The sequence below is a fragment of the Rattus rattus genome, chromosome 6, assembly GCF_011064425.1.
Source record: "Rattus rattus isolate New Zealand chromosome 6, Rrattus_CSIRO_v1, whole genome shotgun sequence".
Lineage (NCBI taxonomy): Eukaryota > Metazoa > Chordata > Mammalia > Rodentia > Muridae > Rattus > Rattus rattus.
Genome location: NC_046159.1, coordinates 23,007,598 through 23,034,543, shown reverse-complemented (window position 1 = coordinate 23,034,543; position 26,946 = coordinate 23,007,598). Strand labels below are relative to the sequence as shown.

The window sequence follows — 26,946 nt, the reverse complement described above, 5'->3', positions numbered from 1 at the left end:
AGCACCCGGACGCATTTAGGGGAGATGAGGATTGAGCGCCTTTACTAATTTGAACAAGGATCCTTCCCACTTCAAACTAACACACTCAAGTGCCCCATGCTCCACCTCAGGATCAGTCTCTCCTAAGCCCATTTCTCCTGCCTGCATGTTGGGCTGTCTCTTTCTGTATCTCTTCCTCCTGCCCTTTCTCCATTTTGTCCTCTGTGAGCCATTCTCCCTCGCCCAAGCCACTGACCCATTTGCCACCGCAGTCGCTGAACACCAAGGTTTCCACGGCAACACTTCAGCCTTTTAATACATTTTGCTAAGGGTGAAGACGGGTGAGTTGGGTATCTGGTCACTTGGATGGGAGAGAGCTGGGGCTCTAGAGCCCAGATGTAGCCCCCCATCTCCCTGGAGGCAGCTGCCATAGACTCAGGGCCAGAATGAGGCAAACTCACTCACCCATGCCCCCCTCCCTCCTCTAAGTTAAGCAGGCCCACGTGGCCTTACAGGGTCAACTGGGGGAAGATGGGGTTGCCTGGCCCCCAGGGTCTTCCCCAAGCCCTTGAACTCCCTTCACTCCCTGTCAGGGAACAGCGTCTTCCTGCACTTAACCCCAAAGGAAGTCCAACAGCTCGGCTCTCAGGAGACCCAAGGGAGAGTCGTCGAGGTGAAAAGCCCAGCGGCCTAGGCCTACGAGGAGAGGGTCCTGGTGATGCAGTTGGAGAAGGCAGAGGTGTCTCATCGATGAAGGTGGTGATCTCCTCCCGGAAAAAACCAGGACCTCGTGGGGGTCCCCCACCTGACCCCAGAACCCCACTTTCTAGAAACTGGCGAAGGCTGGCTAAGCCCCCACCTTCAGCCTCTTCCTCGTCCTCCTCATCCTCCATCCTGAGTCTCTGTCCCGGGTATTCTGGAGGACCTCCAAGGGCTCTGCTCTGGGCTGGGAGGATCCGGATATCATCAGACGATGACCACTTGTGCAGGAAGGAGCCTGGTGCCCGGGGAGTAGAAAAGATGTTGGTCTCATCGTGGGATAACCGGCGGGACAAAGGAACCTGGGAAGAGGAGCAGGTGAGACCTGGAGGGAGGTGCTGCAGAGACAAAGGTAGAGGTGACAGGAACCAAAGCGGGGACTCAGCAAGATGGCTTCACACTCTTCCTTTTCTCCAAAGCATTTACTCTAGTGGGCAGGCCTGGTTCCGAGAGATCTGAGGGAACCTTTCTTCCTCTTGTCTTTCCTTCACCTGACCCCTAGGGTACCCTGCAGTCCAAAGCCACAGAGTAGTGGTGCAGGGGACCAGAATGGCGGTGAGTCCTTCTGTCCCGTACCTGTAAATAGTGTACTCGCTCAAGGGGCGGGAAGAGCATGTGCCGGCCCGGCAGCAGTTTCACCTGGGTGGGGTCCCGACTCCCTGACCCTGTGGCTCCATTAGCATCAAAGCGAATTTTGCACACTCGGCCATCTGTGTAGTCATCACAGGCGCCATCTAGGAGAGAGAAGGAACCATGTGGTTACAGGCAGAGAACACCCACCCTCTCCCTATCCCCTTCATAAAGTCCGGGAGGAACCTTTGGTTCCCATTAGTCTGTAAGCCCCGGAGGATCTATGGCTGGCTGGCTTTCTTTCTTTCTTTCTTTCTTTCTTTCTTTCTTTCTTTCTTTCTTTCTTTCTTTCTTTCTTTCTTTCTTTCTTTCCTCCACTGAATCCATGGTCCTTTATACAGGCAGACAATTTTCTTGTTCTCTAAGAATTTTCCCAAGAGCAGGGAATCTCTTTCAGGAAGCTTAGCTCCCCTTTAATGCCATACCTTCTTTTCATTAGGACTGACTGAGGACCCCTTCCCTGGGACTCTGCTTGGCATGGACCAAGCTGGGCAGTGTAGGCTTCCAGAGAGGAGCAGAGGCCTGGTGAAAGGCGCAGAAGGATGCAAGGCTCCGATGGCCAAGCACATGATCAGGCTAGAGGGAGGCTGGAGTAGGCTCCAGCTTAGTCCAGCAGGGGGCACCCCAGGGCAGCACATCTCCTCAAGGGGAAGGGCAGTAGAAAGGACAGAAGATAGAGGTAGCTGTCCAGGAAAGAAAAGGCCCCCATCCCTCCTCTGACCGTCATCACCGTCATCCTCGGACATGATGGCCACACACTGCTCCCACACTGTGCGCACATCTGCACGGTAGCGCTCACAGGACCAGATGAAGGAGGGCAGGAGCAACGTCTGTGCCATGGAGCACCACAGCACAGCCAGCACCATCCATGGCGGGGCTGAGTCTGACTTCAAGGAGAAGAAGCTCACCACCTGACCGGGGAATAGGGAATGGCCGGTCAGGCGTGAGAACCCCAGGCCTCACCTAAGCCTGATCCCCACCCTTAATGCAAGGGATTAGGAAGGGAGGTGGGTGAAGAGGCCGAATGAGGAAAGGCAAGAAGTGTTTTAAGCAAAACCCTGACATTGGGGGCTCGGGAAGGGGTGAGACATCAAGAAAGTCGGACAGAGAAGCCCAGGAATCGGGCCTGGATAGTGTGGTCCAGTGAGCCTGGGGTTTCTGCTCAGAGAATGATCTCCAGAGAGAATCGGGGAATAGATAGACTTAGGGCCGCTAGCCGGGTGACAGGTTGAAGAGTGGCGGGCGGTGGAGGTGGAGAATAGAAGTGGAAGTGAGGAATGGTTGGTGGGGCTGGGAGATTGAGTGGTGGTGGTGGGGGGTGAGGACTGAGGATAGAGACAGGGAAGGCCCAGATGTCATGAAACAGGGAGGGGAGTGGACGGTAGATCCCGCAACTGGAGACAGAGCTTCTGCATGGCTGGTAGAACTGAAGGGCCCCGGCTACGAAAAACGGGTTGAAGGACCTCAATCTCACCAAGATGGGCACCCCCGTGAGCGAGTCATAGAGAAAGACGATGGCGCTGACCAAGTTGGTGACCTGCAAGGATGTCTTGGCAGATTCAGAGCCATCCAGCGAGGACCGCCGCTTCCCTCGGGTGTCCTCCACCACGATGGCTGGCACCTCAAAAGCTGGCCGGGTACCCAAGCCCCCCAGCCCACCTGCCTTGGCTCCCACGCTGCCCCCCGCTCTCCGGGCCTGCCGAGCCCTCCGGGGCCGGGCCCACAGTGTCTGATAGAACGTGATGGCCACACAGACCAACCCCATGACAATGCCCCCAAGGAGCAGGAGGCTGAAGCAGACACCAAAGCCCAGGCCAATCTTGGAGACTATGAACTGGCAGCCTCGGGCGTAGTAGCGCTCCCCGTTGTTGTGCCAGCCGATGGAGGGCAGCGTGGACAGGATAAAGCTGACCATCCAGATGCCCATGACGGCGTGCAGTGCCTGCTTCTTGGCGTTGCTGAGGCGGTAGTTAACGGGCCAGCGCACCATCCACATGCGGTGGTAGGAGAGCGAGGCGACCGTGAAGCAGGTGGCCAGGGCCAGCGTGTAGTAGGTGGACACAAAGACCTTGCAGATGCTCTCGTTCCAGTCATAGTCAGAGGAGGCCTGGCGCCGGAGCTGTACCACAGCAAAGGTGGTAAGGGGCACAGCGGCCATGAGTATATGTGTGCCCGCCAGGAAGCAGAGCAGCAGCTCCAGCGGCTTGTGCTTCTGCTGTTTGGCCGAGATGCTGAGGATGATCCAGGCGTTGGCCAGCAGGGCCAGCAGCCCGCAGGCCAGCCAGGACAATGCGTTTGAGCGTAGGGAGGCCTCTTCTGCCCCCAACCCACCCCGAGCCATTCTATCCTTGGCCCCACCCCCACCCCCTTGAATTCCTGGGGGCGGGGGCTAGGTCTCACCCTGGAGCCCCGCTCACGCAAACCCCCATGATGCCCACGATCCTTGCCCTGTAGCCAGGCAAGCTGACCCCAAGTCTTCCTTCCTTCTCAGCATAGCATTGACCAGCTAAGGTCAGGTGGGCAGGGCAGGGCAGAAGGCAGAGAATCAATAGAGGTGGTAGTCCTCAGCCTCCATATTGGGTGGGGCTCTTTCTTAATTATCCCTGTAATTGACCGGGGAGGCAAGCAGGCTGCTCCCCCATCTATGAAGCTGGCTGGGGAGCTCTGAATCTCATGCTGGGACTTCCGGGACTCTTTGTCCAGTGAGGCTTGACCAGTGGGGGTGGGTGTCTTGGTGCACAGGGGTGGAGCTCAGTCACCTGGACAAGCTGTGAGGGAAGATGAGATAGGGAGCAAAAATTAGGCCTGTGCTGTACTACAGCTCACGTGTACCCCTTTCTCTTGAAACTACAGAAATGACTGATTGCTGAGGGTCACTGGGGTCATTCGGAGCATTCCCCTGCCTTAAATCAGATGCCCACTTACCCACAGGGATAAGACCTCATATACTTCCAGACTACATGGGAAAGTCTCCCTGTCTCCATTCCTTTTAGCCCTTTCTCCCTGCTTTGGTATTCCAAGTTTCCTTCTTATAATAGCCCATGCTTGGAACTACCCACCCCTGTCGCCCGCCCGCCACCCGCCGCCCGCCGCCACTGTGTCTTTCTTCAGTTGCTAATGGGAGTTGAGTTGCTAATGCGCTGTGTTCCTTCTTGGGGACTCACATTAAAGCAGGAGCCTTCTCCTGCATGCCGTTCTCCTAGACTTTGCAGTCTGTGTGCTCAGCCCACTTATCTAAGCCTGGGTTTTCACCCCTTCGGCTACCTAAGGAAAATGGGAGAGAGGAGACTGGGACTGAAGGGGGGTGGGGTGGGGGAGGTAGGGAACCTGAAGGCGGGGAAGCCACTGACATCAGAAACATCCAGAAATGGAAAGAGGGGGAACTAGAGAGAAGGAGGAGAGTTTGAGCAGGAGAGAAAGAGGGAGAAAGTGGTAGTATCTGAAAATAGAAGGGAAGGTTCAGAAGCCCCTGAGGCGGAGATGTTAGACGGAGGTGGGTGGGAAGGAGGGTGGAGGTGGGGAGCCTGGGAACAGAGAACTTGGAGGGGGGGGGAGCCAGACCTTAAATAGGCTTGCTGACCTCACTAGGAGACCTTGGGTCTCTTCCCCTAGCCCAGAGCCTCAGTTTCCCTCTGATGGGAGGAGAGAGGAGGAGGGTTCTGGTCTTAGTGACACAGTACAGGGAGACCTGGGGAAAGCACTAGGAAATCAAGTGAAGCACTGAACAGAGTAGAGGCTCTAAGGACCGGCATGATGGCTTCGGGGCAGACGGGGAAAGTGGGGCACAGCTGTGCCACCGTCTATTTCCTGCGGAGAACCTTAGACCCTAGCTCTCCCCTAAGAGGTCCCAGTCCACCCCCATTGTCTCTCCCCCCCCTCCAGCCCAGTACATCCTAGTTGCCATGGCAATGGACAGCCAGGAGGAGGTGTAGGGAATTGGTCCGGATGCCCCCCACTGCCCTCCCTTACAGCCTTTGGACCCCTTCCCACCTCTCACCCTCATCCCACCCCCCAGACCCAGTTGGTGGTTCCGAAAGAAAAAGAGGGAGAGTAAGAAAGGGAGGGAAGAAGAAAGACGTGAAGGACAGAGAGAAGGAGGTGAAGGACAGAGAGCGAAGGGAAGGGGAGGAGGAAGATTGGGGGCTTTCTGGCCGACAGGGGTCCCTCGCCCTTCGCCTTGATGGGATAAGGTCAGGCGGCTCCTCCCTCCAGTCACCTAGGGTGTTCTCCAGGGCAGAAACAGCAGGTGGCTGGGGAGGAGGGGCGCAGAGGCAGCTCGCGGGGCGGGTGGGGTGGGGGAGTGGAGACACGCGGGGGACCGGGCAGGGGTCCTCTTACCTCTGGCTGTGTACTGCTCTGCTGAGGAGACGCACTCCCGACGAGGCTCGCCCGGGCTCCCGCCGCCTGCCGGCTCCAGCTCGCCAGCCCTCCTCCTTCCTTCGCTCCCTCCCTCCGGGCCTCCCTCCCCCCAGCCCGGCCTCTCGGGCTCAGCCCGCGGCGCGCTAGTTTGAGGCCCCTCGAGGCCCCTGTCTCCTAGGGTCATCGGCCTGCGAGCCCGGGGTTAGGGAGCCGTTGGCCAGTCTTGGGGTCGGGGGTGGCAAGGGTGGGGCGGGGAAACTGGACGGCGGTGACTTAGAGGAGGAGGGGCAAGGAAGGCGCGGAGAGGGAGGGGGCGAGGAGGACGGCGGGGAGCGGGCTTCATTGGTGAAGCGGTTGGTGTCCTGCCCCCACCCCATCCCGGTTTTTCAACACGAATGAGCCCGAAGAGGCAGCTGGTGTTGTTAGGGACTGAGGAGCTAGCTGTTCAGGGAGGAGGAAGCGTGTGTCACCGTGTGTCACTGTGTGCATCCTTGTGAGAGCTGTTCTTGGGTAGAGCTCAGAGGAGCCCCGCCTGAAGGCCTACTAGAAGCTAAGGGGGCTTGCGATGCCAGCTGAGACCGCTCGTGAAGTTGGGAGGGCTTGCTTGGATCCAAAGAGAAGTGGGCTCCTGGTGCACCTGCACACACCCTTTCTCTTCTTGGAACGCAAGCGTACACTGACGATGGGGGACACACAGTTGCCACACGCGGTTTCTCAGTCCTCTTTCCTCTCCCATACATCACCTTGTAGTCTCTCTGTTAATTACAGAGTTGCACACAATGCTTTGGGGATGTGGAGGTGGGCGATCAGCCTCCAGGGAATTTTCCCTTCTCTGGGCAACTCATCTTCTTCCTGAGCCAGGCCTGGCAACTCCTGTCTGTCTGTCTGTCTGTCTGTCTGTCTCTCTCTCTCTCTCTCTCTCTCACACACACACACACACAGAGTGCATTTTATTTATAGCCTTTATTTTCCTGTCAGCTCAGGAAGCAGGAGTGGGGAGTGGGCAAAAATAAGAAGCGAGCAATGAGGAGAAATGGGGAGGGGATGTTTCTAGAAGAGGCCAGCTGGGAAGAAAATAGGAAAACAGGGAAAGGGGTTGGGAGGGGGACAGGAGATCCTAAAGCCAGAAATCAGAAAGAGGCAGAGGAGGCTGAGAATCTGAGAGGAACAGATCAAGACCAGCGGAGCGAGTCCTTAGGCCCCTGACCTCCCCGGATGTGTGGGAAGGACGGAAGGTACCACCTGCCACAGTGCTCTCCATGAAGGACCCCGGCACTGCTCACTTCCCAGGCTCTGCACACACTGAGGGGCGGGTCTCTCTGTATCTCTCCCAGCCTCACTCTAAGAGAAGCAGGGTTTTGTCCTTTGGTAAACGGCCGGACAGCAGTGGTCAAGGAGGATTTGAAACAAGCTCTCCATCCTCTCATGATCTCCGCCTGGGCTATGCTCCTGTGTGTCCTTGGTGCCTAGGACTTGCTCAGAGATCTGTGTGGCGGTCATCCCTGTCTCTCACACAGAGGTTCTAGGGATCAGAAGTTCTGGGTTGGTCCCACATCAGCACTTGTTCATTCAACCCACGTTCCATTTTACTAGGGATGATTGGTTCTCTCTGCCATCTTGGCTGTCACTGTCAGCTTGTAGGGTTTCAGCGTGCGTGCGTGTGTGTGTGTGTGTGTGTGTGTGTGTGTGTGTGTGTGTGTGTACACATGAGGGTCACCACACACACATGGGGACGGCTTTCAAGAGTCGATTCTCTACTTCCGCTCTCAAGAATCGAACTCAGGTCACCACACTTGGCAGCAAGAGCTTTCTACTACTGAGCCATCGTGCTAACCCACATGTAAGGTTTCTGTGAGGGTCAAACACCCAGGACGTTAAACTGGCTTACGAATTAAGATATGCTGTTCCGATATATGGACAGGTGTGTGGCCGTGTGCAGGTGGTCTGGACATGTGTCGTTGAGCTAGTCAGAATGTGAGTCTGGTCTTGCCCCCTCAAACAAGAAGCAGACAGCCAGGGAAGCCGAGGCTGACTTCCGGCGGGCCCTCTTCAGACTGCATCTGCCCCTGAAAGGATGTGTGACGTGCGTGAGGCCCCCACTCAGCCTGGTCCCAGAGCTCTCTCCTGAACTGTGCTGTGTGTTTCCAGACACCAGTCCTACCATCCAGGTCAGGTGCCCTTAGATCCAAGCAGACAGCTGGAAAGAAGATCCAGGATGTTAGTCAGAGAAGGGCTGGGCTCTGGCGTAAAGGCAGCTACAGAGGATCAATAAGCTGGCTGGGTGTGCTTGAGTGTCTGAAACACAGCCGAGCGCAAGCTCAGCCAACGGGCGTGGGAACAGAGGCAGAGAAACCGTGGCCAGTTGTGGAAGAGAAAAGCAGGAGGCCAGAGGCACTGTGTGGGCTACATTCATCTGGTCCACAGGCCTGGGTCAGCGACAGGACACAGGCGGGGCTGCAGGTGGGGCCCAGGCCTCCTCAGATGAGATTTTGGCTTTTCTGCATCCGGCTGGAAGAGAGAAGAACAAGGGAGCAGATCCCTTCTCCCAATCCCTTCGTAAAAGTTCTGCCCACTTTTCTCCTGCAGCACAGGGGGACCTCAGGGCATCGCTGTAGTCTGTGTACCTCAGGCCCACTGCCCCTTCACCTCCCTCTGCCAGCCCTTTCCCAAGTTCTGTTTCTCACTCTCTCCACCCTTACTCACACCTCTCATCCTTCTCAATTCCGTTTTCTTGTCTCCCTTACCCTTGCCTTCCCTTTCTCCCATCCTCTTCCCCCCTCCCATTCCTCAGCCCAGATCCTTACTGGGAGCACTGGTCTCCCATCCTCTCTCTCCCCCTCCTACCCCTCAGCCCGGATCCTTACTGGGAGCACTGGTCTCCCATCCTCTCTCTCCCCCTCCTACCCCTCAGCCCGGATCCTTACTGGGAGCACTGGCAAGTCTTCTTCTCACTGAGAAGCCTCTTGATCTGAGACATCCGTGCTGCCTGGCGCTGCCCAGGGACAAGAAGAGCAGTGGTGAGGGTCCTAGTCCTCCAGGAGGGAGGTGCCCCTTGGAGGGGGGAGGGGGGGAAGCTGGCAGAGAAGAAGCATTTACTATGGCTTAAGCCACCTGTCCTGTCAGGTGACAGCTATTCCTTCTGGTGTCTCCCTTCAGATGGGATCAGAGGCGGGCTTTGGTGGGCAGAGAAAGCTAAACCAGAAGCCGGTCTCAGGGTGCTCAGCCTCAAGGACAAGGTTTCACAGTGCTTGAGAATTCAGTGGGCAACTATGGAAGGTTCACTCACCTGTTGGTGCCGGCACCTGACACAGAATAGGATGCAGAGCCCCGTGAAAACCAGAAAGCTGAAGGCGCTCCCCAGCACGACAGCCAGGAACATTGTCTGGTTCAACCCTTTGGATAAAACTGGGAGAAGAGGGAAGGTAGATATTTCGGTTGGGGATCTAGGTCCGGTGGAGGGAAGCCCCGTGTCCATCCCAGACACTGTGAAGAAAGAGAGAAACTCGGTGCCTCCGGCTAGGGACAGACTTACCTGTGGTCCCAGGCCAGAGAAAAGAGCTGAGTGCCAAGGGTTTTGGGGGGTACAGACCAAGGAAGGGATTGTTTTTCTCAGAGAGCTCTAGAGAACTAGAAGCAGGTGCCTGATACCAGGCCCTATGTGTTTGTTTAAGTTTAAGGGGAAGACAAGGAGATGGGTAGCTCTTAGCCAGGAAGGCCTCATCCCTAAGCTGTATGGAAGTAGGACTCTGGAGGATGCACGTGGGAACCTAGAGCCCAGGGCCTCTCTCCCTCCTCACTTCTATCTTCAGGCCTCTATACAAAATGCCTCCACATCAGAGGAACTAGGGGGCTGAGAGTCTAGGTCAGCATAGCTTGTCCCGGGAAGTTCCACAGTTGAAGAGGCCAAGGCTTAGCGTGAGGCCTTAGAAACTGGATCCTTACCCTGGATCTTGGAGTCCATCTTGACCTCTTCACCTTCACTCAGTAGACATTGCCACACCCCTGCTTCAGGGTCCTGCACTTGAATCACTTTCTCCTGCTTGGAGACCCTGGCCTCCTGATTCTCCTGCTTCAGGGTCAGTCTCATCTTGGGTGAGGTAGGTCCCATCACCCCACAGGTCAAAGTGTTGCTGTCGGGCTGAGTCACTGCAGAGGAAAGAGGGGCAGAGACCTGGGTCCTGTTGTTCGGGGTTCCCAGCCTGTACAAGCTGTAAGGAGCGAACCAGATTTACTTCTTGCCTGGTACCATGGCTACTCTGCCAGCCATGGCGATAGCAGAGACACAGGGTGTCCCTGGATAGACCGACGGTACCGAATGTGTGAATGGAAGCCTGAAGTGTTTGCATGGGGCCAGGCACGTGCTAAGTAGGAAGGGTTAGTCACTGTGATTCATGCAGTTGAAAGGATGCTGTATTAAAGATACAAATAACTCGTCGAGGTTGATATTACAACCACTACCACGTGCAAAGATGTCGTTCCATATTAAAAAGATGATGGGGCCGGAGAGATGGCTCAGAGCTTGCGGTGTTTGCTGCTGTTCCGGAGGTCCACACAGCAGCAACTCTAACTGTGACTCTAGCTGCAAGGTGTGAGATGCTCTTTTCTGGCCTCCTCAGTCATAGGCATGAGTGGCATACATTCACACACACACACACACACACACACACATGCATGCACACACACACACACACACACACATGCATGCACACACGCACGCACACACAAATACAAAAATCTTAAGGGGCTAGAGACATGGCTCAGTGTTTAAGAGCATTGACTGCTCTTCCCGTGAATCCAGGTTCAATTCCCAGCAACCATCTCGACAGCTCGCACCTGTCTATAACTCCACTTCCAGGGCTTCGGACACCCACACGCAGACAGAAAATAAGGATAACTTATGTAAGATAAATCAATATTTTTTTAAAGATTTATTCATTTGGGGTTGGGGATTTAGCACAGTGGTAGAGCGCTTGCCTAGGAAGCGCAAGGCCCTGGGTTTGGTCCCCAGCTCCGAAAAAAAGAACCAAAAAAAAAAAAAAAAAAGATTTATTCATTTATTATATGTAAGTACACTGTAGCTGTCTTCAGACACACCAGAAGAGGGCATCGGATCTCATTACAGATGGTTGTGAGCCACCATGTGGTTGCTGGGAATTGAACTCAGGACCTCTGGAAGAGCAGTCGGGTGTTCTTAACCACTGAGCCATCTGTCCAGCCCAATAAATATTTTTTAAAAAGTGACAGGGGAGAGAGAACAGAAATTGGCGTTGGCGAGGTGGAGGTGGGGTTATCTCCAGAGCATGCCTAAGACCCGGCACAGGGGGAGGTCCAGGGTATCTCTGGGGGTAAAGCTAGCTAGACTAAACTCTAGCTAAAACTTCTAGCTGTGGTGGATATGGCCCCTGAAGCAGTCACTTCCTGTGGCCAGGCAGGACTCCTAGTGGAGGGCTAAGAGCAGCAGCCCACCCACAAAACTTTTGACCCGAAATGTGTCCTGTCTACAAGATATGCAGGGATGAAGAACAGAGAGAATGGCCAACTAATGACTGGGCCAAATCGAGACCCATCCCACGGGCAAGAACCAATCCCTGACAGAATTAACAATATTCTGCTGTGCTTACAGACAGGAGCCTAGTATGACTGTCCTCTGAGAGGCTCCGCCCAGCAGCCAATGGAAACAGATGCAGAGACCCATGGTCAAACGTTAGACGGAGTCTTATGGAAGAGTTGGGGGAAGGGTTGAGAGACCTGAAAAAGACAGAGAGTCCACGGAAAGGCTAACAGAGTCAACTAACCCGGACCCTTGGTGGCTCCCAGATACTGAACCACCAACCAAAGACAAGGCATGGACTAGACCTAGGCCCCTCTCCCCCGCACATACATAGCAGATGTGCAGCTTGGTTTTCATGGGGGTCCCCCAACAACTGGAGTGGGGGCTGCCCCTGAATCTGTTGCCTGCCTGTGGATCCTGTTCCCCTAACTGGACCACCTTGTCTGGCCTCAGTGGGAGAGGATGTGCCCAGTCCTGCAGTGACTGATGGGTGGGTGGGGGTAGCCCCAGGGGCTCCCCCTTCTCAGAGGGGAGGAGAGAGGGGGATGATATTAGAATGTAAAGTGAATTAATAATTTTTTTAAATGAGCAAAAAGGTCCACAGTGCCGAACGGGCTTAGCCAGGGTTGCAGAGGGTCAGGCAGAGGGAGAACTAAATCCTGTGTGTTAGTCTCTGTGGAGCCAGTCCCAGGGTGGATTATAGATGTTGGGGAAGAATTGTGGATTCCAGCCTCAATTCAAATCCAGCTCAGGACTGGGTGTTGCCCAGTAATAGAGTTTGTGCACAGCATGAATGAGGCCCTGGTTTCTGTCCCCAGCACAAAATAAATAAATAAACAAACAAACAAATAAATAAAATAAAAATAAAAACAAAACAAAACTGTCTCAAGATCCAAAGAGTCCTTCATTATTTAGTGAGACAATCAGAGTCAAAGCGTCCCCTTTGCAGACTTGACCAGTCATGGAGAGCCCTAGACCACCCCTTTCACATTTTACCCTGGCTTGCCCCTTTACCTTTTACCCAGGCTTGCCCTTTCACCTTTTACCCAGGCTTGCCCTTTCACCTTTTACCCAGGCTTGCCCTTTCTTTACAGGCCCCTTCTCAGCCCCCCCTTACCTTTCATCACCACCAGGTTCACTTCCTGATACAGTATCCCTCTGTCCAGAGTCAGGGTCAGGTTGCCAGAACCAGCAAACTGAAGGGAGACCTGGGGTATCTGGAGGGTGAGTGGGAGCGTTTCGGACAGCTGGAACTTGGGGTTGCTGGTAGACTTCTGCACAGACACCTTTTGGTTCTTTAGGGAGAAGGTGATCCAGGACTGGGAGGAAGGAGCCTTCTCTGCCTTCCATCTCAACTCTCCCTGCAGGCTTTCCTCTCCAAGGCTGAGTGGGAAGGAGAACTCCGCTGACTCCCCCTCACTCTTATAGGCCGTGATGGATGTGCTCGCAAAGCCTGGAGGTGTGAAATAAGCAGAAATAACTCTGGGTGCAGAGGGAGAGGCAGATGAGGGAGCATATGGCAGGGCAAGCGTTTGGTACAGGGACACAGGGACCATCTATCCACCAAGGTGGTCATTTCTCCCTCCTAGGACCCCTGGAGGCCAGAAGCTATTAGACGTTTGCTTATCTTTCACAAAATAAGAACCAACACTAAAATAAGGCACTGGTCTACACTGTCATTCTCTCGATGGTACTGGAAAGTTGCCGTCACAGCATCATCCCCATCTTAGGTGTACGAGAGCACAGGATAAGAGATATAGTTGTCACTTGACAGGAAGAGGAATCCTGGTAGTGGGGAGCTAACCAGCTCCCCAGGGCTGCTGAAGTCATGGGTATTGGAGGAGAACCTGTGTCTCAGTCACTGTTCTATTGCTGTGAAGAGACCATGTCCTTGGCAACTCTTATCGAAGAAAGCAATGAACTGGGCCCGTCTTCTAGTTTCAGGGGTTTCATCCATTCTCATCATGGAGGGAAGCATGGTGGCCTACAGGCAGTGCTGGAGCGACAGCTGAGGGACACATCCAGTCGCAAAGGCACAGAGGCAGACAGACCGGGCCTGCTGTGGGCTTTTGAAACCCCAAAGCTCACTCCTAATGACACATGCATTTAAAAGGCCACACCTCCTAATCCTCCCAATCCTTCTCAAATTGTGCCTCTCCCTGGTGACTAGGCACTCAAATATATGAGCTAATGAGGGCCGTTTTTATTCAAACCATCACAACCTACAACCATCGCTTCACTAAACCAGCATAAACCCTAACAACATTCTAAACGTTTGTCCTTATACCACAGATAGGCGTAGTCCTCACCCCTCATTGAGGAAGCTTCTCTTTGGGACAGATGGAACTGTTTAATTTCCAATCCCTCCTGATACATCTGGAACATAATTCATGCACCCAAGGCTCAGGAATTGTTTCAGAAGATGGCTGGGAAGATGGGAAGATTGTAAGGACCAGAGAAACAAGAGTTTGCTGTGAGATTGTGTCTCCTACGAATGTCAGAAACTATACTCATAAACTCTCATTACCAACACGGCTAATGGACATGCTAATGGGAGAGGGGCAGAACTCCGGAGGTCTCAAGCTTAGACCAAGGCAACAATGACGACAACAACAACAACAACAACAACAACAACAATCTTCCCAGGAAAAGCACACTAATTGGTTATCCAATAAGAAAGGATCAGGTCTGTAAAAACATGTACATACAAGCAACATTATACAGACCGAACAAGTGGTGTGTGTGTGTGTGTGTGTGTGTGTGTGTGTGTGTGTGTGTGTGTGTGTGAAACAAATAAAAAGATGCCATGAATTTGAAAGGGAGTTGGCTGGGGTACATGGGAGGGTTTAGAGAGAAGAAAAGGAGATGATGTAATTATATTATGATCTCTCCAAAATTAAAAATAATAAAGCAGGAGTGAGTGGCTGTGGCAGAGTTGGGACTTGAATCAGTACTACACACAAGGTCTGTGTTCAGGGTCTTCAGTCTCCCACAGGGCTTAGCTCAGGATGTAGAGATGCAGCGACTGGTTTGCTGAAGTCAGTACTCCTGAGCGTATGGACTTGTCCACTACTAGAAGTGAAATCTGGGACAAGGACACTAGGACTCCTGTGCTCTCACCTCCTACTTTGCCACACTTCCCTCTTATGTACTTTTTGGTTGCTGTACTGGCACTCCCTAAGGGGGGAGGGCCCTCAGGATAGACCTCAGCTAGAGGAGGGTCTGCAGCCATCCCATCACTCACTCCAAGAGATCCAGGAAGCAACAGAAGAGCAGACTGAGGAATTCCTGAGCAGCGAGGAAGCTGCAGAGAGTGTAGCCTCTTACCCAGCACTGAGAGTTTCATGTCAAATGAGTGCTTCTTCTGGTTCAGGGTCACGGTGCAGTTCCAGATGCCACTGTCCTGAATCCTTAGGCTGTGCGTGGAGAAAGCTTTGGAGTCCTTGACAATGTTACTGCCTCTGTGTTTGCACTCTATCGGGGGGTCAGAGACCTTAGGGTTGCTATCCAAGATCAGGGTCAGCCTCTGCCCCTGCAACAGTCTGGTACCCGGATTGAAGGTCACTGTAGAGAAAGCAGAGTACCTGCATCACACACACACACACACACACACACACACACACACACACACACACACACACACGCACACCTGCCACACACACCTGCACCACACACACCTACACACACACCTGCACCACACACACCTGCATCACACACACCTGCACCACACACACCTGCACCACACACACCTGCACCACACACACCTGCACACACACACCTGCACCACACACACCTGCACCACACACACCTGCACCACACACACCTGCACTGCACACACCTGCATCACACACACCTGCATCACACACACCTGCATCACACACACCTGCATCACACACACATGCATAACACACACCTGTACCACACACACCTGCATCACACCCACCTGCACCACACACACCACACACACACACACACCTGCACCACACACACCTGCACCACACCTGCACCGCACACACCTGCACCACACACACCTGCATCACACACACCTGCACCACACACACCTGCATCACACACACCTGCACCACACACACCTGCAGCACACACACCACACACCGCACACACACACCTGCACCACACACACCTGCACTGCACACACCTGCATCACACACACACACACACACACACACACCTGTACCACACATACCTGCACCGCACACACCTGCACCGCACACACCTGCACCACACACACCTGCATCACACACACCTGCACCACACACACCTGCACCACACACACCTGCACCGCACACACCTGCACCACACCCACCATCCCCAAGGACTAAGGAAGAAAGAACAACAGTGTCTTTCCATCATCCCATCTTTCAACAGTGCCTCCCTCCCCTCCCAACTCCCATCTGCCCACTCCCAGCACAAGGCAGGGAGGGTTCCCTTCTTTCTCCTTCCCTTGCTCTTTGTCTCCTTCCTTCCTTCAGTTCCTCCCCCTTTTCTTTCCTTCTCTCTTTCTCTTTCTTTGTCCCTCACCCATTAACCAAGAGGAACATTCTGACCCACCTGTGGTCTGAAATGTCACCGGTTCAGGTCCTGGTTTTGGTGTGAGAATGGAAGGGAAGAGGGGGAGGCGTCTATATCCCAGGGCCGCCTGACTCACCTCTGAAGACCCACAACTCCACCTCCTCTTTCTTGTTCTCCAGCTCGCAGACATAAGTCTGAGAGTCCTCCATCCTAAGTTTATTGATGATGAGGGGAAATGATCCTCTCTCCCATGCATTTTTTCTGGAATCAAAACGACTATACAGCTCAAGCGAACCTGTGAATAGAAGCCGTACGAAAGAAGTTGAGGTGCCCGGCACCCCTGCCAAGATGAGGGCCCACAACCCTGCTGGTCTGAATTGCCTTCTTTACGTCATTCCCTATCAGGAGCTCCAGACTGATGAGAAGCCCCACCATATCTATTCACATGGTGGGAACAGAGGCCCAAAGATATCATAAGACACTATGCTGACTTGGAGAGCACCCGCTCTTACTACCGAACACTGCACACCCCATCTCCAGCGATCTTCACAATAATCCCACAGCGCACAGACTGTTTTGCCAACTGTGCAGATATGAACACTGCCGCTCAGGGTTGAAACAATTGCTCAAATTCATACATCTTAGTATTTTGTCCTATGAATTAGAGTTATTAATGTGCCTTCAGAACCAAATACCTGGGCTGGAGAGATGGCTTAGGGGTTAAGAGCACTGACTGCTCTTCCAGAGGTCCTGAGTTCAATTCCCAGCAACCACATGGTGGCTCACAACCATCTGTAATGGGACCCAATGCCCTTTTTTGGTGTAGACAGCTACGGTGTACTCATATACATAAAATAAATAAATCGTTAAAGAAGAAGAAGGAGGAGGAGGAGGAGGAGGAGGACAGGTTTCTCTATGTTGTCCTGGCTGTCCTGGAACTGGCTTTGTAGACCAGGCTGGCCTTAAACTCGGGGCTTCACCTGCCCCTGCCACACCCCCTTTCTACCTTTAAATTTTGACACCTGTAAGAGGTGGAGCTTAAAGTTCGGGCCTGAGACGTACACTCTGCAATGCTGTCTCCTGCAGTGTGGGCGCAGGATCTATTCTATCCTTCAGTCCTCCCTCCTCCCTTCCTCACCTCGTTCATGCTGGGGATGGATCTCAAGGCCTCACACATATTAAGGAGGATGTATGCCTGAACGACACCCTGTCCATGTCTCCTCGCTCTGTCTTACATTCTTTCCCTATTGCTATGATAAAACACCCTGACCATAGCAACCTAAGAGAGGGCGCTTCATGGTTCAAGGGTCCAGTCCATCGAGATTCAAACCCAAGGCAATGAGAGTTGAAAGCTCCATGAACCAGCAGGAGGCAGAGGATGATGGACTGATCCTTGTGCTCAGCTGGGTTTTTGTTTGTTTGTTTTGGTTTTGGTTTTTCCTGTTTGTTCCCACAGTGGGCAGATTCTTCCACCAGAATTTAATCAAGAAAAGTCCTCACAGTCATGTCCAGAGGCTATAAAGTCTCCCAGGAGTCCCATGTGGCCTATCTCCTAGATGGTTCTCAGGATCCTGTCAATTGATTCCAAGAGGAAATTTCTCCTTTAGCTCTCGGTAGCAGCTCCGTAACTCATTTCTACATTCTTCTCACAACTGATCAGACTTCCTCAGAGTCTCTCTCTCTCTCTCTCTCTCTCTCTCTCTCTCTCTCTCTCTCTCTGTGTGTGTGTGTGTGTGTGTGTGTGTGTGTGTGTGTGTGTGTGTTCTTCTTCTGTGTGAGGCCCAGGGATCAAATCCAAAACTTGGTGGCAAATGCCCTTACCCAGTGAGGTCTCCCCCACTCTCACCCTTTCTTTCTCTCCTGTTTTACGCCTTTGGTCCCTTGCCTATTCTTTCCTGATCTCAGACAACTGTTTAGTGTTGGCCTAAGTTATCTCCTGCTCTCCTTCCCTAGTTCTACATCCACTCTGAATCCCACTAAACAGCTCTATTATCACTGCAGATGGGTGTCCACAGCCCAGCCTTCTGTTTGACTCTAGGTTCGTATATCCAGTAGCCCAAGGAAGAATTCGTTGTGTTCCAATAACACAACGTCCCAAAGTCAACTGTTCAAAGTGTATCACCTCGCTCCTAAAATAAGCCTTCATGCTTGCCTTTCTTGGCTTCTGATGAAGAAAATCATGACGCAAATGTTCAAGATGCCTTGTGATTCGAAAAGGAAATTCAAAAGGTTGTAGTGTATCTAAGAGAGTGGGCAAACCTGAGACAAATTGGTTGAGGAGAGCGGTGTTGAGCTAAATCTTAAAAGACTGAATGGGGGCTGGGGATTTAGCTCAGCGGTAGAGCGCTTACCTAGGAAGCGCAAGGCCCTGGGTTCGGTCCCCAGCTCCGAAAAAAAAGAACCAAAAAAAAAAAAAAAAAAGAAGACTGAATGGAGAATGCAGCTCAGTGGTAGAGAACTTGACTAGTACACATGCGGTCCTGGGTTCAGTCTCCACCCCCATCATCACCAAAAGTGAGTGTGATGGGGTGGGGGTAGGGTGCTAGGATGTCTTAGTAAAGTTGCTTGTCACCTGACCATGCAAACCTAAGTGCAACCCACACAAAGGTGGAAGGAGAGAACTGAGTCAAAAAGTTGACACACCCTCACTGTCGTGATAACAATTAGTAATTTTTTTTCTTTTATGGTTTTTGAACAGGGTTTCACTGCATATCCTCGACTGTCCTAGAACTCGCTCTGTAGTTTGAGGCTGGCCTCTTCCTGACTGCTTGGGTTAAAGGCATGCACCACCACCACCTAGCATAAATAACAATTTTTAAAAGATTTGTTCCCCTCCCCTCCCCATGCCCTGAATAAACTATTCTGTATTAAAAAAAAAAAAAGATTTTTTTTTCTTTTATATGTATGAGTGTTTTGACAGCATGTATGTATATACACAATGTGTGTGCCCGATACCCATGGGAACCAAAAGAGGGTGTCATTTCCCCCAGCACAGGTGTCACAGATGGTTGTGAGCCTCTCTATACGAGTGCTGGGAACCAAACCCAGGTTCTCTGCAGGAGGAGAAAGTGCTCTTAGCCACTCAGCTGTGCCTCCAGCCAAATAACAAATAAAACTATCTTTAAGAAGGAAGATATAGGGGTTGGGGGTTTAGCTCAGTGGTAGAGCGCTTGCCTAGCAAGGGCAAGGCCCTGGGTTCGGTCCCCAGCTCCGAAAAAAAGAAAAAAGAAAGAAAAAAAAAAAGTGAGCCTTATGGTAGAGCACTTGCCTGTCAGTTTCTAACTTGGCAAGAAAAAAAAGTTTGTGTGTGTGTGTGTGTGTGTGTGTGTGTGTGTGTGTGTGCGCGCGCGCGCGCACATGAGTGTGTAGGTGCCTGAAGGAGAGCATTATCAGATATTTCTGCTATGCCACTCTCCTTATTTCTCTGAGACAAGGTTTCTCACTAACCCTGGACTTAGTATGGTGGTAAGCAACCCCCATGATCGTCCCATCTGCCCTGTACAACACAGGGGTAGCAGGTGGGTCACAAGTCACACTATTCCAGATTTTCACATGGGTGATGGAGTTTCCAATTGAAGACTTCATGCTGGAAGAGCTCTCACACACTGGCCGGCTCCCCGGCCTCAAGAAATAAAAAGGTTTAAGTACAGAAAAATGGATGCGGGGGAAGGTCGTTCAGGAAGGGGGATGACATAAGAAAGCAGCCCAAGGCCAGCTGTCGCGAGACATGAGGGCGTGAAGGTTTCCAGCTGGGGTGCTGGGCCACGGTGCAAAGACAGCAGAAGGAGCAGTGGAAGCTCCTAGGCTTGGTCCTACGCAGAGGATGACGCGTGCCAATCCTCGCTTGGGAAGCCAGTACCTCAGCAACAGAAAGAGAGAGACAAGAAGAAAGACAAGGAAGAGAATAGCCAGGCTGCCCTTCCGTGGGACAGGCGCACCTCAGAGAGGATGAAACCAAAAATCAGTGAAGGAGAGGGGCGGCTGTAGCTGGGGAGTGGTGAGAGGTGGCAGCCTGGAGCAGAGGGAAGGGGCTGACTTCCACACACCCAGGCAAGAAGAGGGTGATGCTGCCATTGTTAAAGATCAAGAAGTGAGAGGGGATGGCAGCTCAATAGGTGAAGAGCCTGCTGCCAAACCAGGAGGACCTGAGTTCAGATCCCCTACGGCCATGTAAAGCCAACTGTGAAGACGCAAGCCCACGCGCGTGTCCTGCACCAGAAGCGGTGGAACAGGTAGATCCTGGAGCTATTCAGCAGAGCATCTAACGGAAGCATTGAACGTCAGGTTCAGTGAGAAACCCTGCCTCGAAGGTAAAGCAGAGATGGGGCTGGAGGGATGGCTTAGGGATTAAGAGCACTGGCTGGGGGTTGGGGATTTAGCTCAGTGGTAGAGCTGGGGATTTAGCTCAGTGGTAGAGCGCTTGCCTAGGAAGCGCAAGGCCCTGGGTTCGGTCGCCAGCTCCAAAAAAAAAAAAAAGAAACCCCCCCCCAAAAAAAACACACACACACACAAAATCAGGAAGTTAAAAAGGGAACTGTTGGGCTGGAGAGATGGCTCAGTGGTTAAGAGCACTGACTGCTCTTCCAGAGGTCCTGAGTTCAATTCCCAGCAACCACATGGTGGCTCACAACCATCTGTAATGGGATCTGATGCCCTCTTCTGGTGTGGCTGAAGACAGTGACAGTGTACTCACATGTATATAATAAAATAAATCTTAAAAAAAAGGGAACTGTTTCTATGGAACAAAAGCATTAACAAAAAAGATTAGAAATTTTTAGAAAGTTCTTTAATCTCACAGGTAAGAGAAATAAATACAAATTAAAAAACATTAACATAAATGAAGAAGAGAAGGAAGAGGAAGAGAAGGAAGGAGGAGGAGGGAGGAGGAGGTGGAGGAGGAGAAGGAGGAAGAGGAGGAGGAGGAGGAGGAGGTGGAGGAGGAGGAGGAGGAGGAGGAGGAGAGGAAGAGGAAGAGAAGGAGGAGGGAAGGAGGAGGAGGAGGAGGAGGAGGGGAGGAGAAGGAGGAGGGGAGGAGAAGGAGGAGGAAGAGGAGGAGGAGAGGAGGAGGAGGAGGAGGCAAAGTTAAGAAGGTGGATCAGTGGGTAAACTGCTTGCCACAAACTCATGAGAGAGGCAGAGACGACAACGTGTAGAAAGCCATGGGCCAGCTTTCCTGGCATACACAGTGACAAACATCATGAGACCCTGCCTCAAATAAAGTGGAAGGTGAGGACCAACACACGAGATGACCTCTGACCTCTATGTTTGTGTGGCATGTGGCTTGCTCCTGCACTCACAAACAAACGCACACACAGGTTTAAATAAAACATTCAATGGTGGCCATGACGCTGGGGGCAGAAGCACACAGTCACGTCGACGAGAGTTAGTGTAAACTGTCTTCTAGAATCCAGCGTGTGCCCACTAGGAATGTGCCCACTCAGTTGACAGGATGTCTGCTTAGAATGCATGAAATCTTAACTTTGACACCCCCCACCCCCGCACCATGCTTATAATTCTCAGACAAAAGAGAATCGGGAGTTCTAGTTCCTTTCTGCTGCATACTGAGTTCAAGGCCAGCCTAGGCTATAGCCTGTTTCAGATGTACCTCAGCTGGTAGAGTGCTTTCACAGCATGCTGTACAAGGACCTGAGTTTGATCTTCAACTACATGCATGGCCACACAGACGACAGTGTGTTCATACATGTCTGCAATACCTGTGCTTGGAAGGTATGAGAAACAGAAGGGTCAGAAGTTCAAGTTCATCTTCAGCTACACGGTTGAACTTGAGGCCAGCCTGCTACGGGAGATCCCGTGTCTGAATAAGTAAATATAGTTTATCAGCCTTTCCTTTATAAAACTTTATGTTTGAAATCATTGTCTTAGCTGGGTGTGGCTTCGATCGTTTTGGGGGCAGAGGCAGGCAGATATTTATGAGTTCAAGGATAGCCTGCTCTAAGTAGCAAACACTAGGATAACCAGGGCCATGAAGAGAGACCCTGTCTTAAAAACAACAGCGACAATAATGAAATGACCTCAAGGCTGGTGTGATGGCTCAGCAAATAAAAGTGCTTCCACAGAAGCCTGTCTACCTGAGTTCAATCCCAAAAGCTGTCCTCTGACCATGAACACGTGCACACTGACTCTCACACATCTGCATATAGAAACACACACAAACACACACACATACATTCACACGCATACTAAATATGATGATGATGATGATGACAAAAACATTTTAAAAAGAATGATTTTTAAATGCAAACCAAAGCTACAGAAATCATATTTATCTGGGTGTGGTGGTACATTTCTGCAATCTCAGCATTTGGAAGGCTGTGCAGGAACATCACAAGTTCAAGGCCAGCCTAACCTACATAAAGAGGTGGAGGCTGTTTGGGCTTTATGGTGAGACCTTATCTTGAAATAAAAATCATAATTAAAATATTGTTAAATATTATGCTATGTCAGGTAAAACAGTAATTTTTATTCCCAGCAGCATGAGGAATGGTGGCTCATGCCTGTAATGCCACCATGTGAGAGACTGAGGCAGATGGATTACTGTAGGTTCAAAGGTAGCTTGGGCTACCCAGTGAGACCTGGTCTCATTCGAACCACCATGTTAGAGGACATTACTCGGGGCTGGGGAGATGAAGCCTCAGTTAGTGTCAGCAAGCAGGCATTCTGCTGGCCTGCCCTCCCTGCCCTGCCCTAGCAAAGGCTTGTGTCATCACCTGCCACCCCCACCAGGTGTGGCAACGCCTATAAAAAGCCACCTCTCTCTCCCTGCCCCCACCTCCTTCTCATGTTCTCCACCAGTCTCTGTCCCCCTTTTGGCCCTTCTCTGTCTACCCTTCTGTGCTCTATGGCTCTGTTCCCATCTGTCTGTCCATCTGTCTGTCTGTCTGCCTGTCTGTCTGCCTCTCAGCATGTCTATTTGTCTGCTTCTACTCCTTCCCCGGTAAACCCCCTTTATACCAGACCTGTTGTATGGTGTTACTCAGGGGCATACCTTGGCATGGTACCCCCTCACACTACTCTATTTCATAACAGGAGCCTTGACTTCTGTATCTGAAGACCCAGGCTCAGTCCCAGCATGCACAGTGGCTCACTGTAGACTCTCTGGGGGTCTGGTTCCAGTAGATGCAACATTCTCTTCCATCCTCCTCAATCAGCAGGCACAGCATGGTGCACAGACATGCATGCCGGCAAAACACCCATAATGTAAAATAATAAAATACATTTTAACTTTAAGGGTATTTGCAAAATGTGTTCAAGGACACAAAATTATCCTCTGGTGTTCCTACAAAACTGCAAAGAGCCTAAATACCCAACAAGATGGGATCAGTCAAGTAAATCATAGTATAGGTGAATAAGGAATTAAGTAGTTACTGAAAAGAAATGAACTAGGACTACATGCCAATTTTGGGTAAATAAATATACTTAAAAAATTTTTTTACTACATTTGTTGGTTTATTTAGAGAGTGTGTGAGCATTCTCACTTGCACATGCCATAGAGCACACATGGGGGTCAGAGGACAAGCTGGGCCTGACCACATGGGTCCTAGAACAGGAGTCAGGTTGTTGGACTTGGTGGCAGGTGCCTTTAATCTGCTTCACCATCTCACCAGCCCAAGCATATGTATTAACACACATAGGAATACAGACTCATCTTTCATATATATATATATATATATTGGCTGGAGAGATGGCTCAGTGGTTAAGAGCACTTGATTGATTGTTCTTCCAGAGGTCCTGAGTTCAAATCCCAGCAACCACATGGTGACTCACAACCATCTGTAATAGGAATCCGATGCCCTCTTCTGGTGTGTCTGAAGACAGCTCCAGTATACTCATAAGTAAATCTTTAAAAAATTTAAAACATATATCTAGATATCAAGCAGGATCTGATTGTCTAGAACAAAGCGTTCTAGTGGAGGCCAGCACCCCAGGCCCTCCAAAGAGGCATGACATCTTGGGGTTGGGCCTCAGATGCTCCTCTGGGAAGACTAGAGGCTGGACTGGAGCTGTGCTTCTCAAACTTCAACCATTCAAAGACATGGCACATAGTTTAACCAAATCTCTCTACTTTACACAGCATCTTAGAATGTGTTCGTTTTCAAGAGTAAATTTATTTGTGAGACAGTCTTGATGTACCACCTTAGAACTTATCACCTTTTTGCCTTAGCCTCCTAATGCGACGACTAGAGGACATGTGTGGTGTGAGGTGTGTGTGTGTGTGTGTGTGTGTGTGTGTGTGTCTGTGTGTCTGTGTGTCTGTGTGTGTCTGTGTGTGTAGGCTTTTTGTTTGTTTGTTTGTTTGTTTGTTTTTTAAGACAGGTTTCTCTGCATAGCTCTGGCTGTCACAGAACTCACTCTATAGAATAGGCTGGTCTCAAACTCACAGAGATCCTCCTGCCTCTGCCTCCTGAGTGCTGGGATTAAAGATGTGCTCCACCACCACCTGACTTTGTTTTGTTTTTGTTTATTTGTTTGATTTTTTGCTGGGGAATCAAACCAGAGCCCTTACATGTTCCAGGCAAGCACTCTATATCACGAACTGTTGCTTTTAACAGGAGTAAACACAGTATCATATCATCTTTACGGTCTGTAGTAATAACACTCTTGAAATCATATACTTTGTGTGATAATTTTTGCAATGTCCATTAAAGTCATAAATATTAAAAGACTAAAATGAAGATTCTGGAAGCCGTGTGTCATCACCAGTTAGAAAGGGGGGATCCCGGGGGAGAGGGCCACTGAGATTGTGAGGAGCCTCGCCATCATGGATTTCTAGGAACAGGTTTTCCGACTGCAAGTTCATTCAACTCACTGTTTTCCTCCCTGGGTTGGGGGGACAGGGAATCTTACCTTTAATCAATAACTTGTTCTTATAGCCCAGAATTGTCTTTTGGTCAGAGGACTTCCACGCGAAGGATGCACTCCTCCTCGAGGTACTTTCACAGGGCAGTTCTGCTGAACCCCCTTCTTTCCCCAGCACCACGGTCTTTCCTTGGGTGACAACTAGGAGTTTTGCTGCACAGAAAAGAAGGTCATGTTTCAGATGTGAACAGCTGTCTCCTTCTGCGGCCCACCCTTTGCGGTTTCCCATTCGCCCCTCCTCCCGCACCATCTGCCACTGGTCCCCAAGTCAGAGAACTCACACAGCTGCAGGAGCAGCAGCGGCAGCAAGTGCCTGAAAGAGAAGCCTCGGCACATGGTGGCCTGCTTGAGCGGATGGGGACCTGAGTCTGCAAAAATAGCAAGGGCGGAGGAAGATAGAAATCGTTAGTCTTCAGGTATTTCTTGAACCTGGGGCACACAAGAGCTCTCTCTCTTCTCGGGACCTTGATAACCAACCCAGAGGACCTCATTTGCACACACTTAAGTGGACGCCCTACAGCGATGCACCAGAAAGTTCCATGCCAAATTGAGGCTGGGATGTTGGTAGCCGAAGACAGTTTTAACATTCTGAGCGGTAGCAGCAGCATAATTCCCAGCAACTGCATGGTGGTCACCACCGTCTGTAATGGGATCCGATGCCCTCTACTGGTGTGTCTGAAGACAGCGACAGTGTACTCAAGTACATAGAATAAATAAAAAGAAATATCTAATTTTGAACCGGAGAGATGGTCAGTAGATAAAATGTTTACCATGCAAATGTGTGGTCCTCCAGATTTCACTGAAAAGCCAGCCAGATACTTGTAATCCCAGCATTTTGGGAGGCAGAAATATGGAACCCCTGGAGCAAGCTGGCATGGATACACACACACACACACACACACACACACACACACACACACACACACAAATATGCTAATTCAAACATACATACGCACATGCATTCAGATCTAGTTTTAAGAGTCAATATTATGAATGGGTTTGGTGCTTTGTTAATTATTTGAAGCTTTGGACAAGTGGTTCATTAGAGAAACTATTAGACTCTGTATAGAGAAACAGCTCTTTTTAGTTTAGATTTCAGCTATCGTTAGACTTAGATTTAAAAGTATAATCACGAACAGGAACAATGGCTCAGCCCTTAAGAGGACTGGCTGCTCTTCCAGAGGATCTGGGTTCAGTTCCTAGCACTTAATGGCGGCTTGTCTGGAACTAAGTCCCAGGGCACTAGGTATGCATATAGTGTGCAGACCCACATGGAGAAAAAACATCCTTACACATAAAATAAATAAACAAAAAATTAAAGTATAAGCATAGTCTAACAACATTTCATGTAAACAAAAATTATATATATGCATACACACATATATACATATATATACAAATACAAACACACACATATAACACAAACTCACAAGCATACATACACACACAAACACACATATACATACATACACAAACTCACAAACATACATACACACAAATACACACATATACATACACACACAAACACACACACATACATACACACACACAAACTGACACGCATACATATACACATAGATATACACATACACAAACACGCACATATATACACACATACATACACACACATAAACACACATACACATACACACATACAAACACAGAGACACACATGTTTAGGTCCAGGTTCAGAAACTTTGATAGACCATTTTCAGATAGCTTTATTTCACCTCTAAACCATATCACCTTTACTGATATTGTAATTTTTTTTGTTTCTTTGCTTTTCCCCAGCCATGGACCTATAACCTAGAGAGTCCCACACACCAGATACATGTTCTATTACTGAGCCACACTCCTGGCCCTGATAACTGTAATTTTCAAATATTTAATGTTAGGTTTACAGATGGACCTTGCACCAAGGCTGCACAGTTGCCTTGTTTATTCATTTCATGCTGGCATAGATGCAACTCCCTTGCACCTTCTAGACAAGCATTCTACCTGGACCCCTAGCCCTTTATTCAGGTTTTGATACATCTCTTACTTGCTTGCCAAAAGCAGGCCAGCACCGAGACGGAGCACAATTGAAAGCTGTGGTTCCTGTCAACCTTAAACCTCTGAACCTGCACAACACTGGACCCAGTTGTGAGTGGGCACAACTGTGAGGAGCTCGTAAGGCCACAGCCCCACCTCTCCCTGAGTGGACATCTGCTGGAAGAGGGACAGTCATGGTTTTCAGTGGCATAGCCACTGGTGTCTTTTCC

At 50.8% G+C, this 26,946-nt stretch overlaps 2 protein-coding genes across 4 annotated transcripts; both read right to left on the bottom strand.

Moving 5' to 3' along the window:
- Positions 1-25: 25 nt before the first annotated feature.
- Gpr162 (G protein-coupled receptor 162) lies at positions 26-6,169 on the bottom strand. 3 transcript variants are annotated; one of them, XM_032905687.1, is made up of 6 exons: positions 5,707-6,131; positions 2,843-4,136; positions 2,090-2,279; positions 1,315-1,472; positions 486-1,040; positions 26-449 (listed from the first exon to the last, which is right to left on the bottom strand). In XM_032905687.1, the coding sequence occupies exons 2-5, from the start codon at positions 3,707-3,709 to the stop codon at positions 489-491; spliced, it is 1,767 nt and encodes a 588-aa protein (XP_032761578.1). In that variant the 5' UTR covers positions 3,710-4,136; positions 5,707-6,131; the 3' UTR covers positions 26-449; positions 486-488. The 3 variants fall into 3 exon arrangements, with proteins under 3 accessions (XP_032761578.1, XP_032761577.1, XP_032761576.1); XM_032905686.1 differs by lacking the exon at positions 26-449 and having other exon boundaries at positions 1,013-1,472; positions 2,099-2,279; positions 5,707-6,169; XM_032905685.1 differs by lacking the exons at positions 26-449; positions 5,707-6,131 and adding an exon at positions 4,533-4,634 and having other exon boundaries at positions 1,013-1,472.
- A 502-nt stretch (positions 6,170-6,671) lies between these two features.
- Positions 6,672-25,049, bottom strand: Cd4 (CD4 molecule). Its single transcript, XM_032905682.1, has 9 exons — positions 24,967-25,049; positions 24,674-24,838; positions 15,945-16,103; positions 14,606-14,842; positions 12,396-12,731; positions 9,670-9,873; positions 9,014-9,132; positions 8,652-8,719; positions 6,672-8,235 (listed from the first exon to the last, which is right to left on the bottom strand). The coding sequence occupies exons 1-9, from the start codon at positions 25,019-25,021 to the stop codon at positions 8,205-8,207; spliced, it is 1,374 nt and encodes a 457-aa protein (XP_032761573.1). The 5' UTR covers positions 25,022-25,049; the 3' UTR covers positions 6,672-8,204.
- Positions 25,050-26,946: the final 1,897 nt, after the last annotated feature.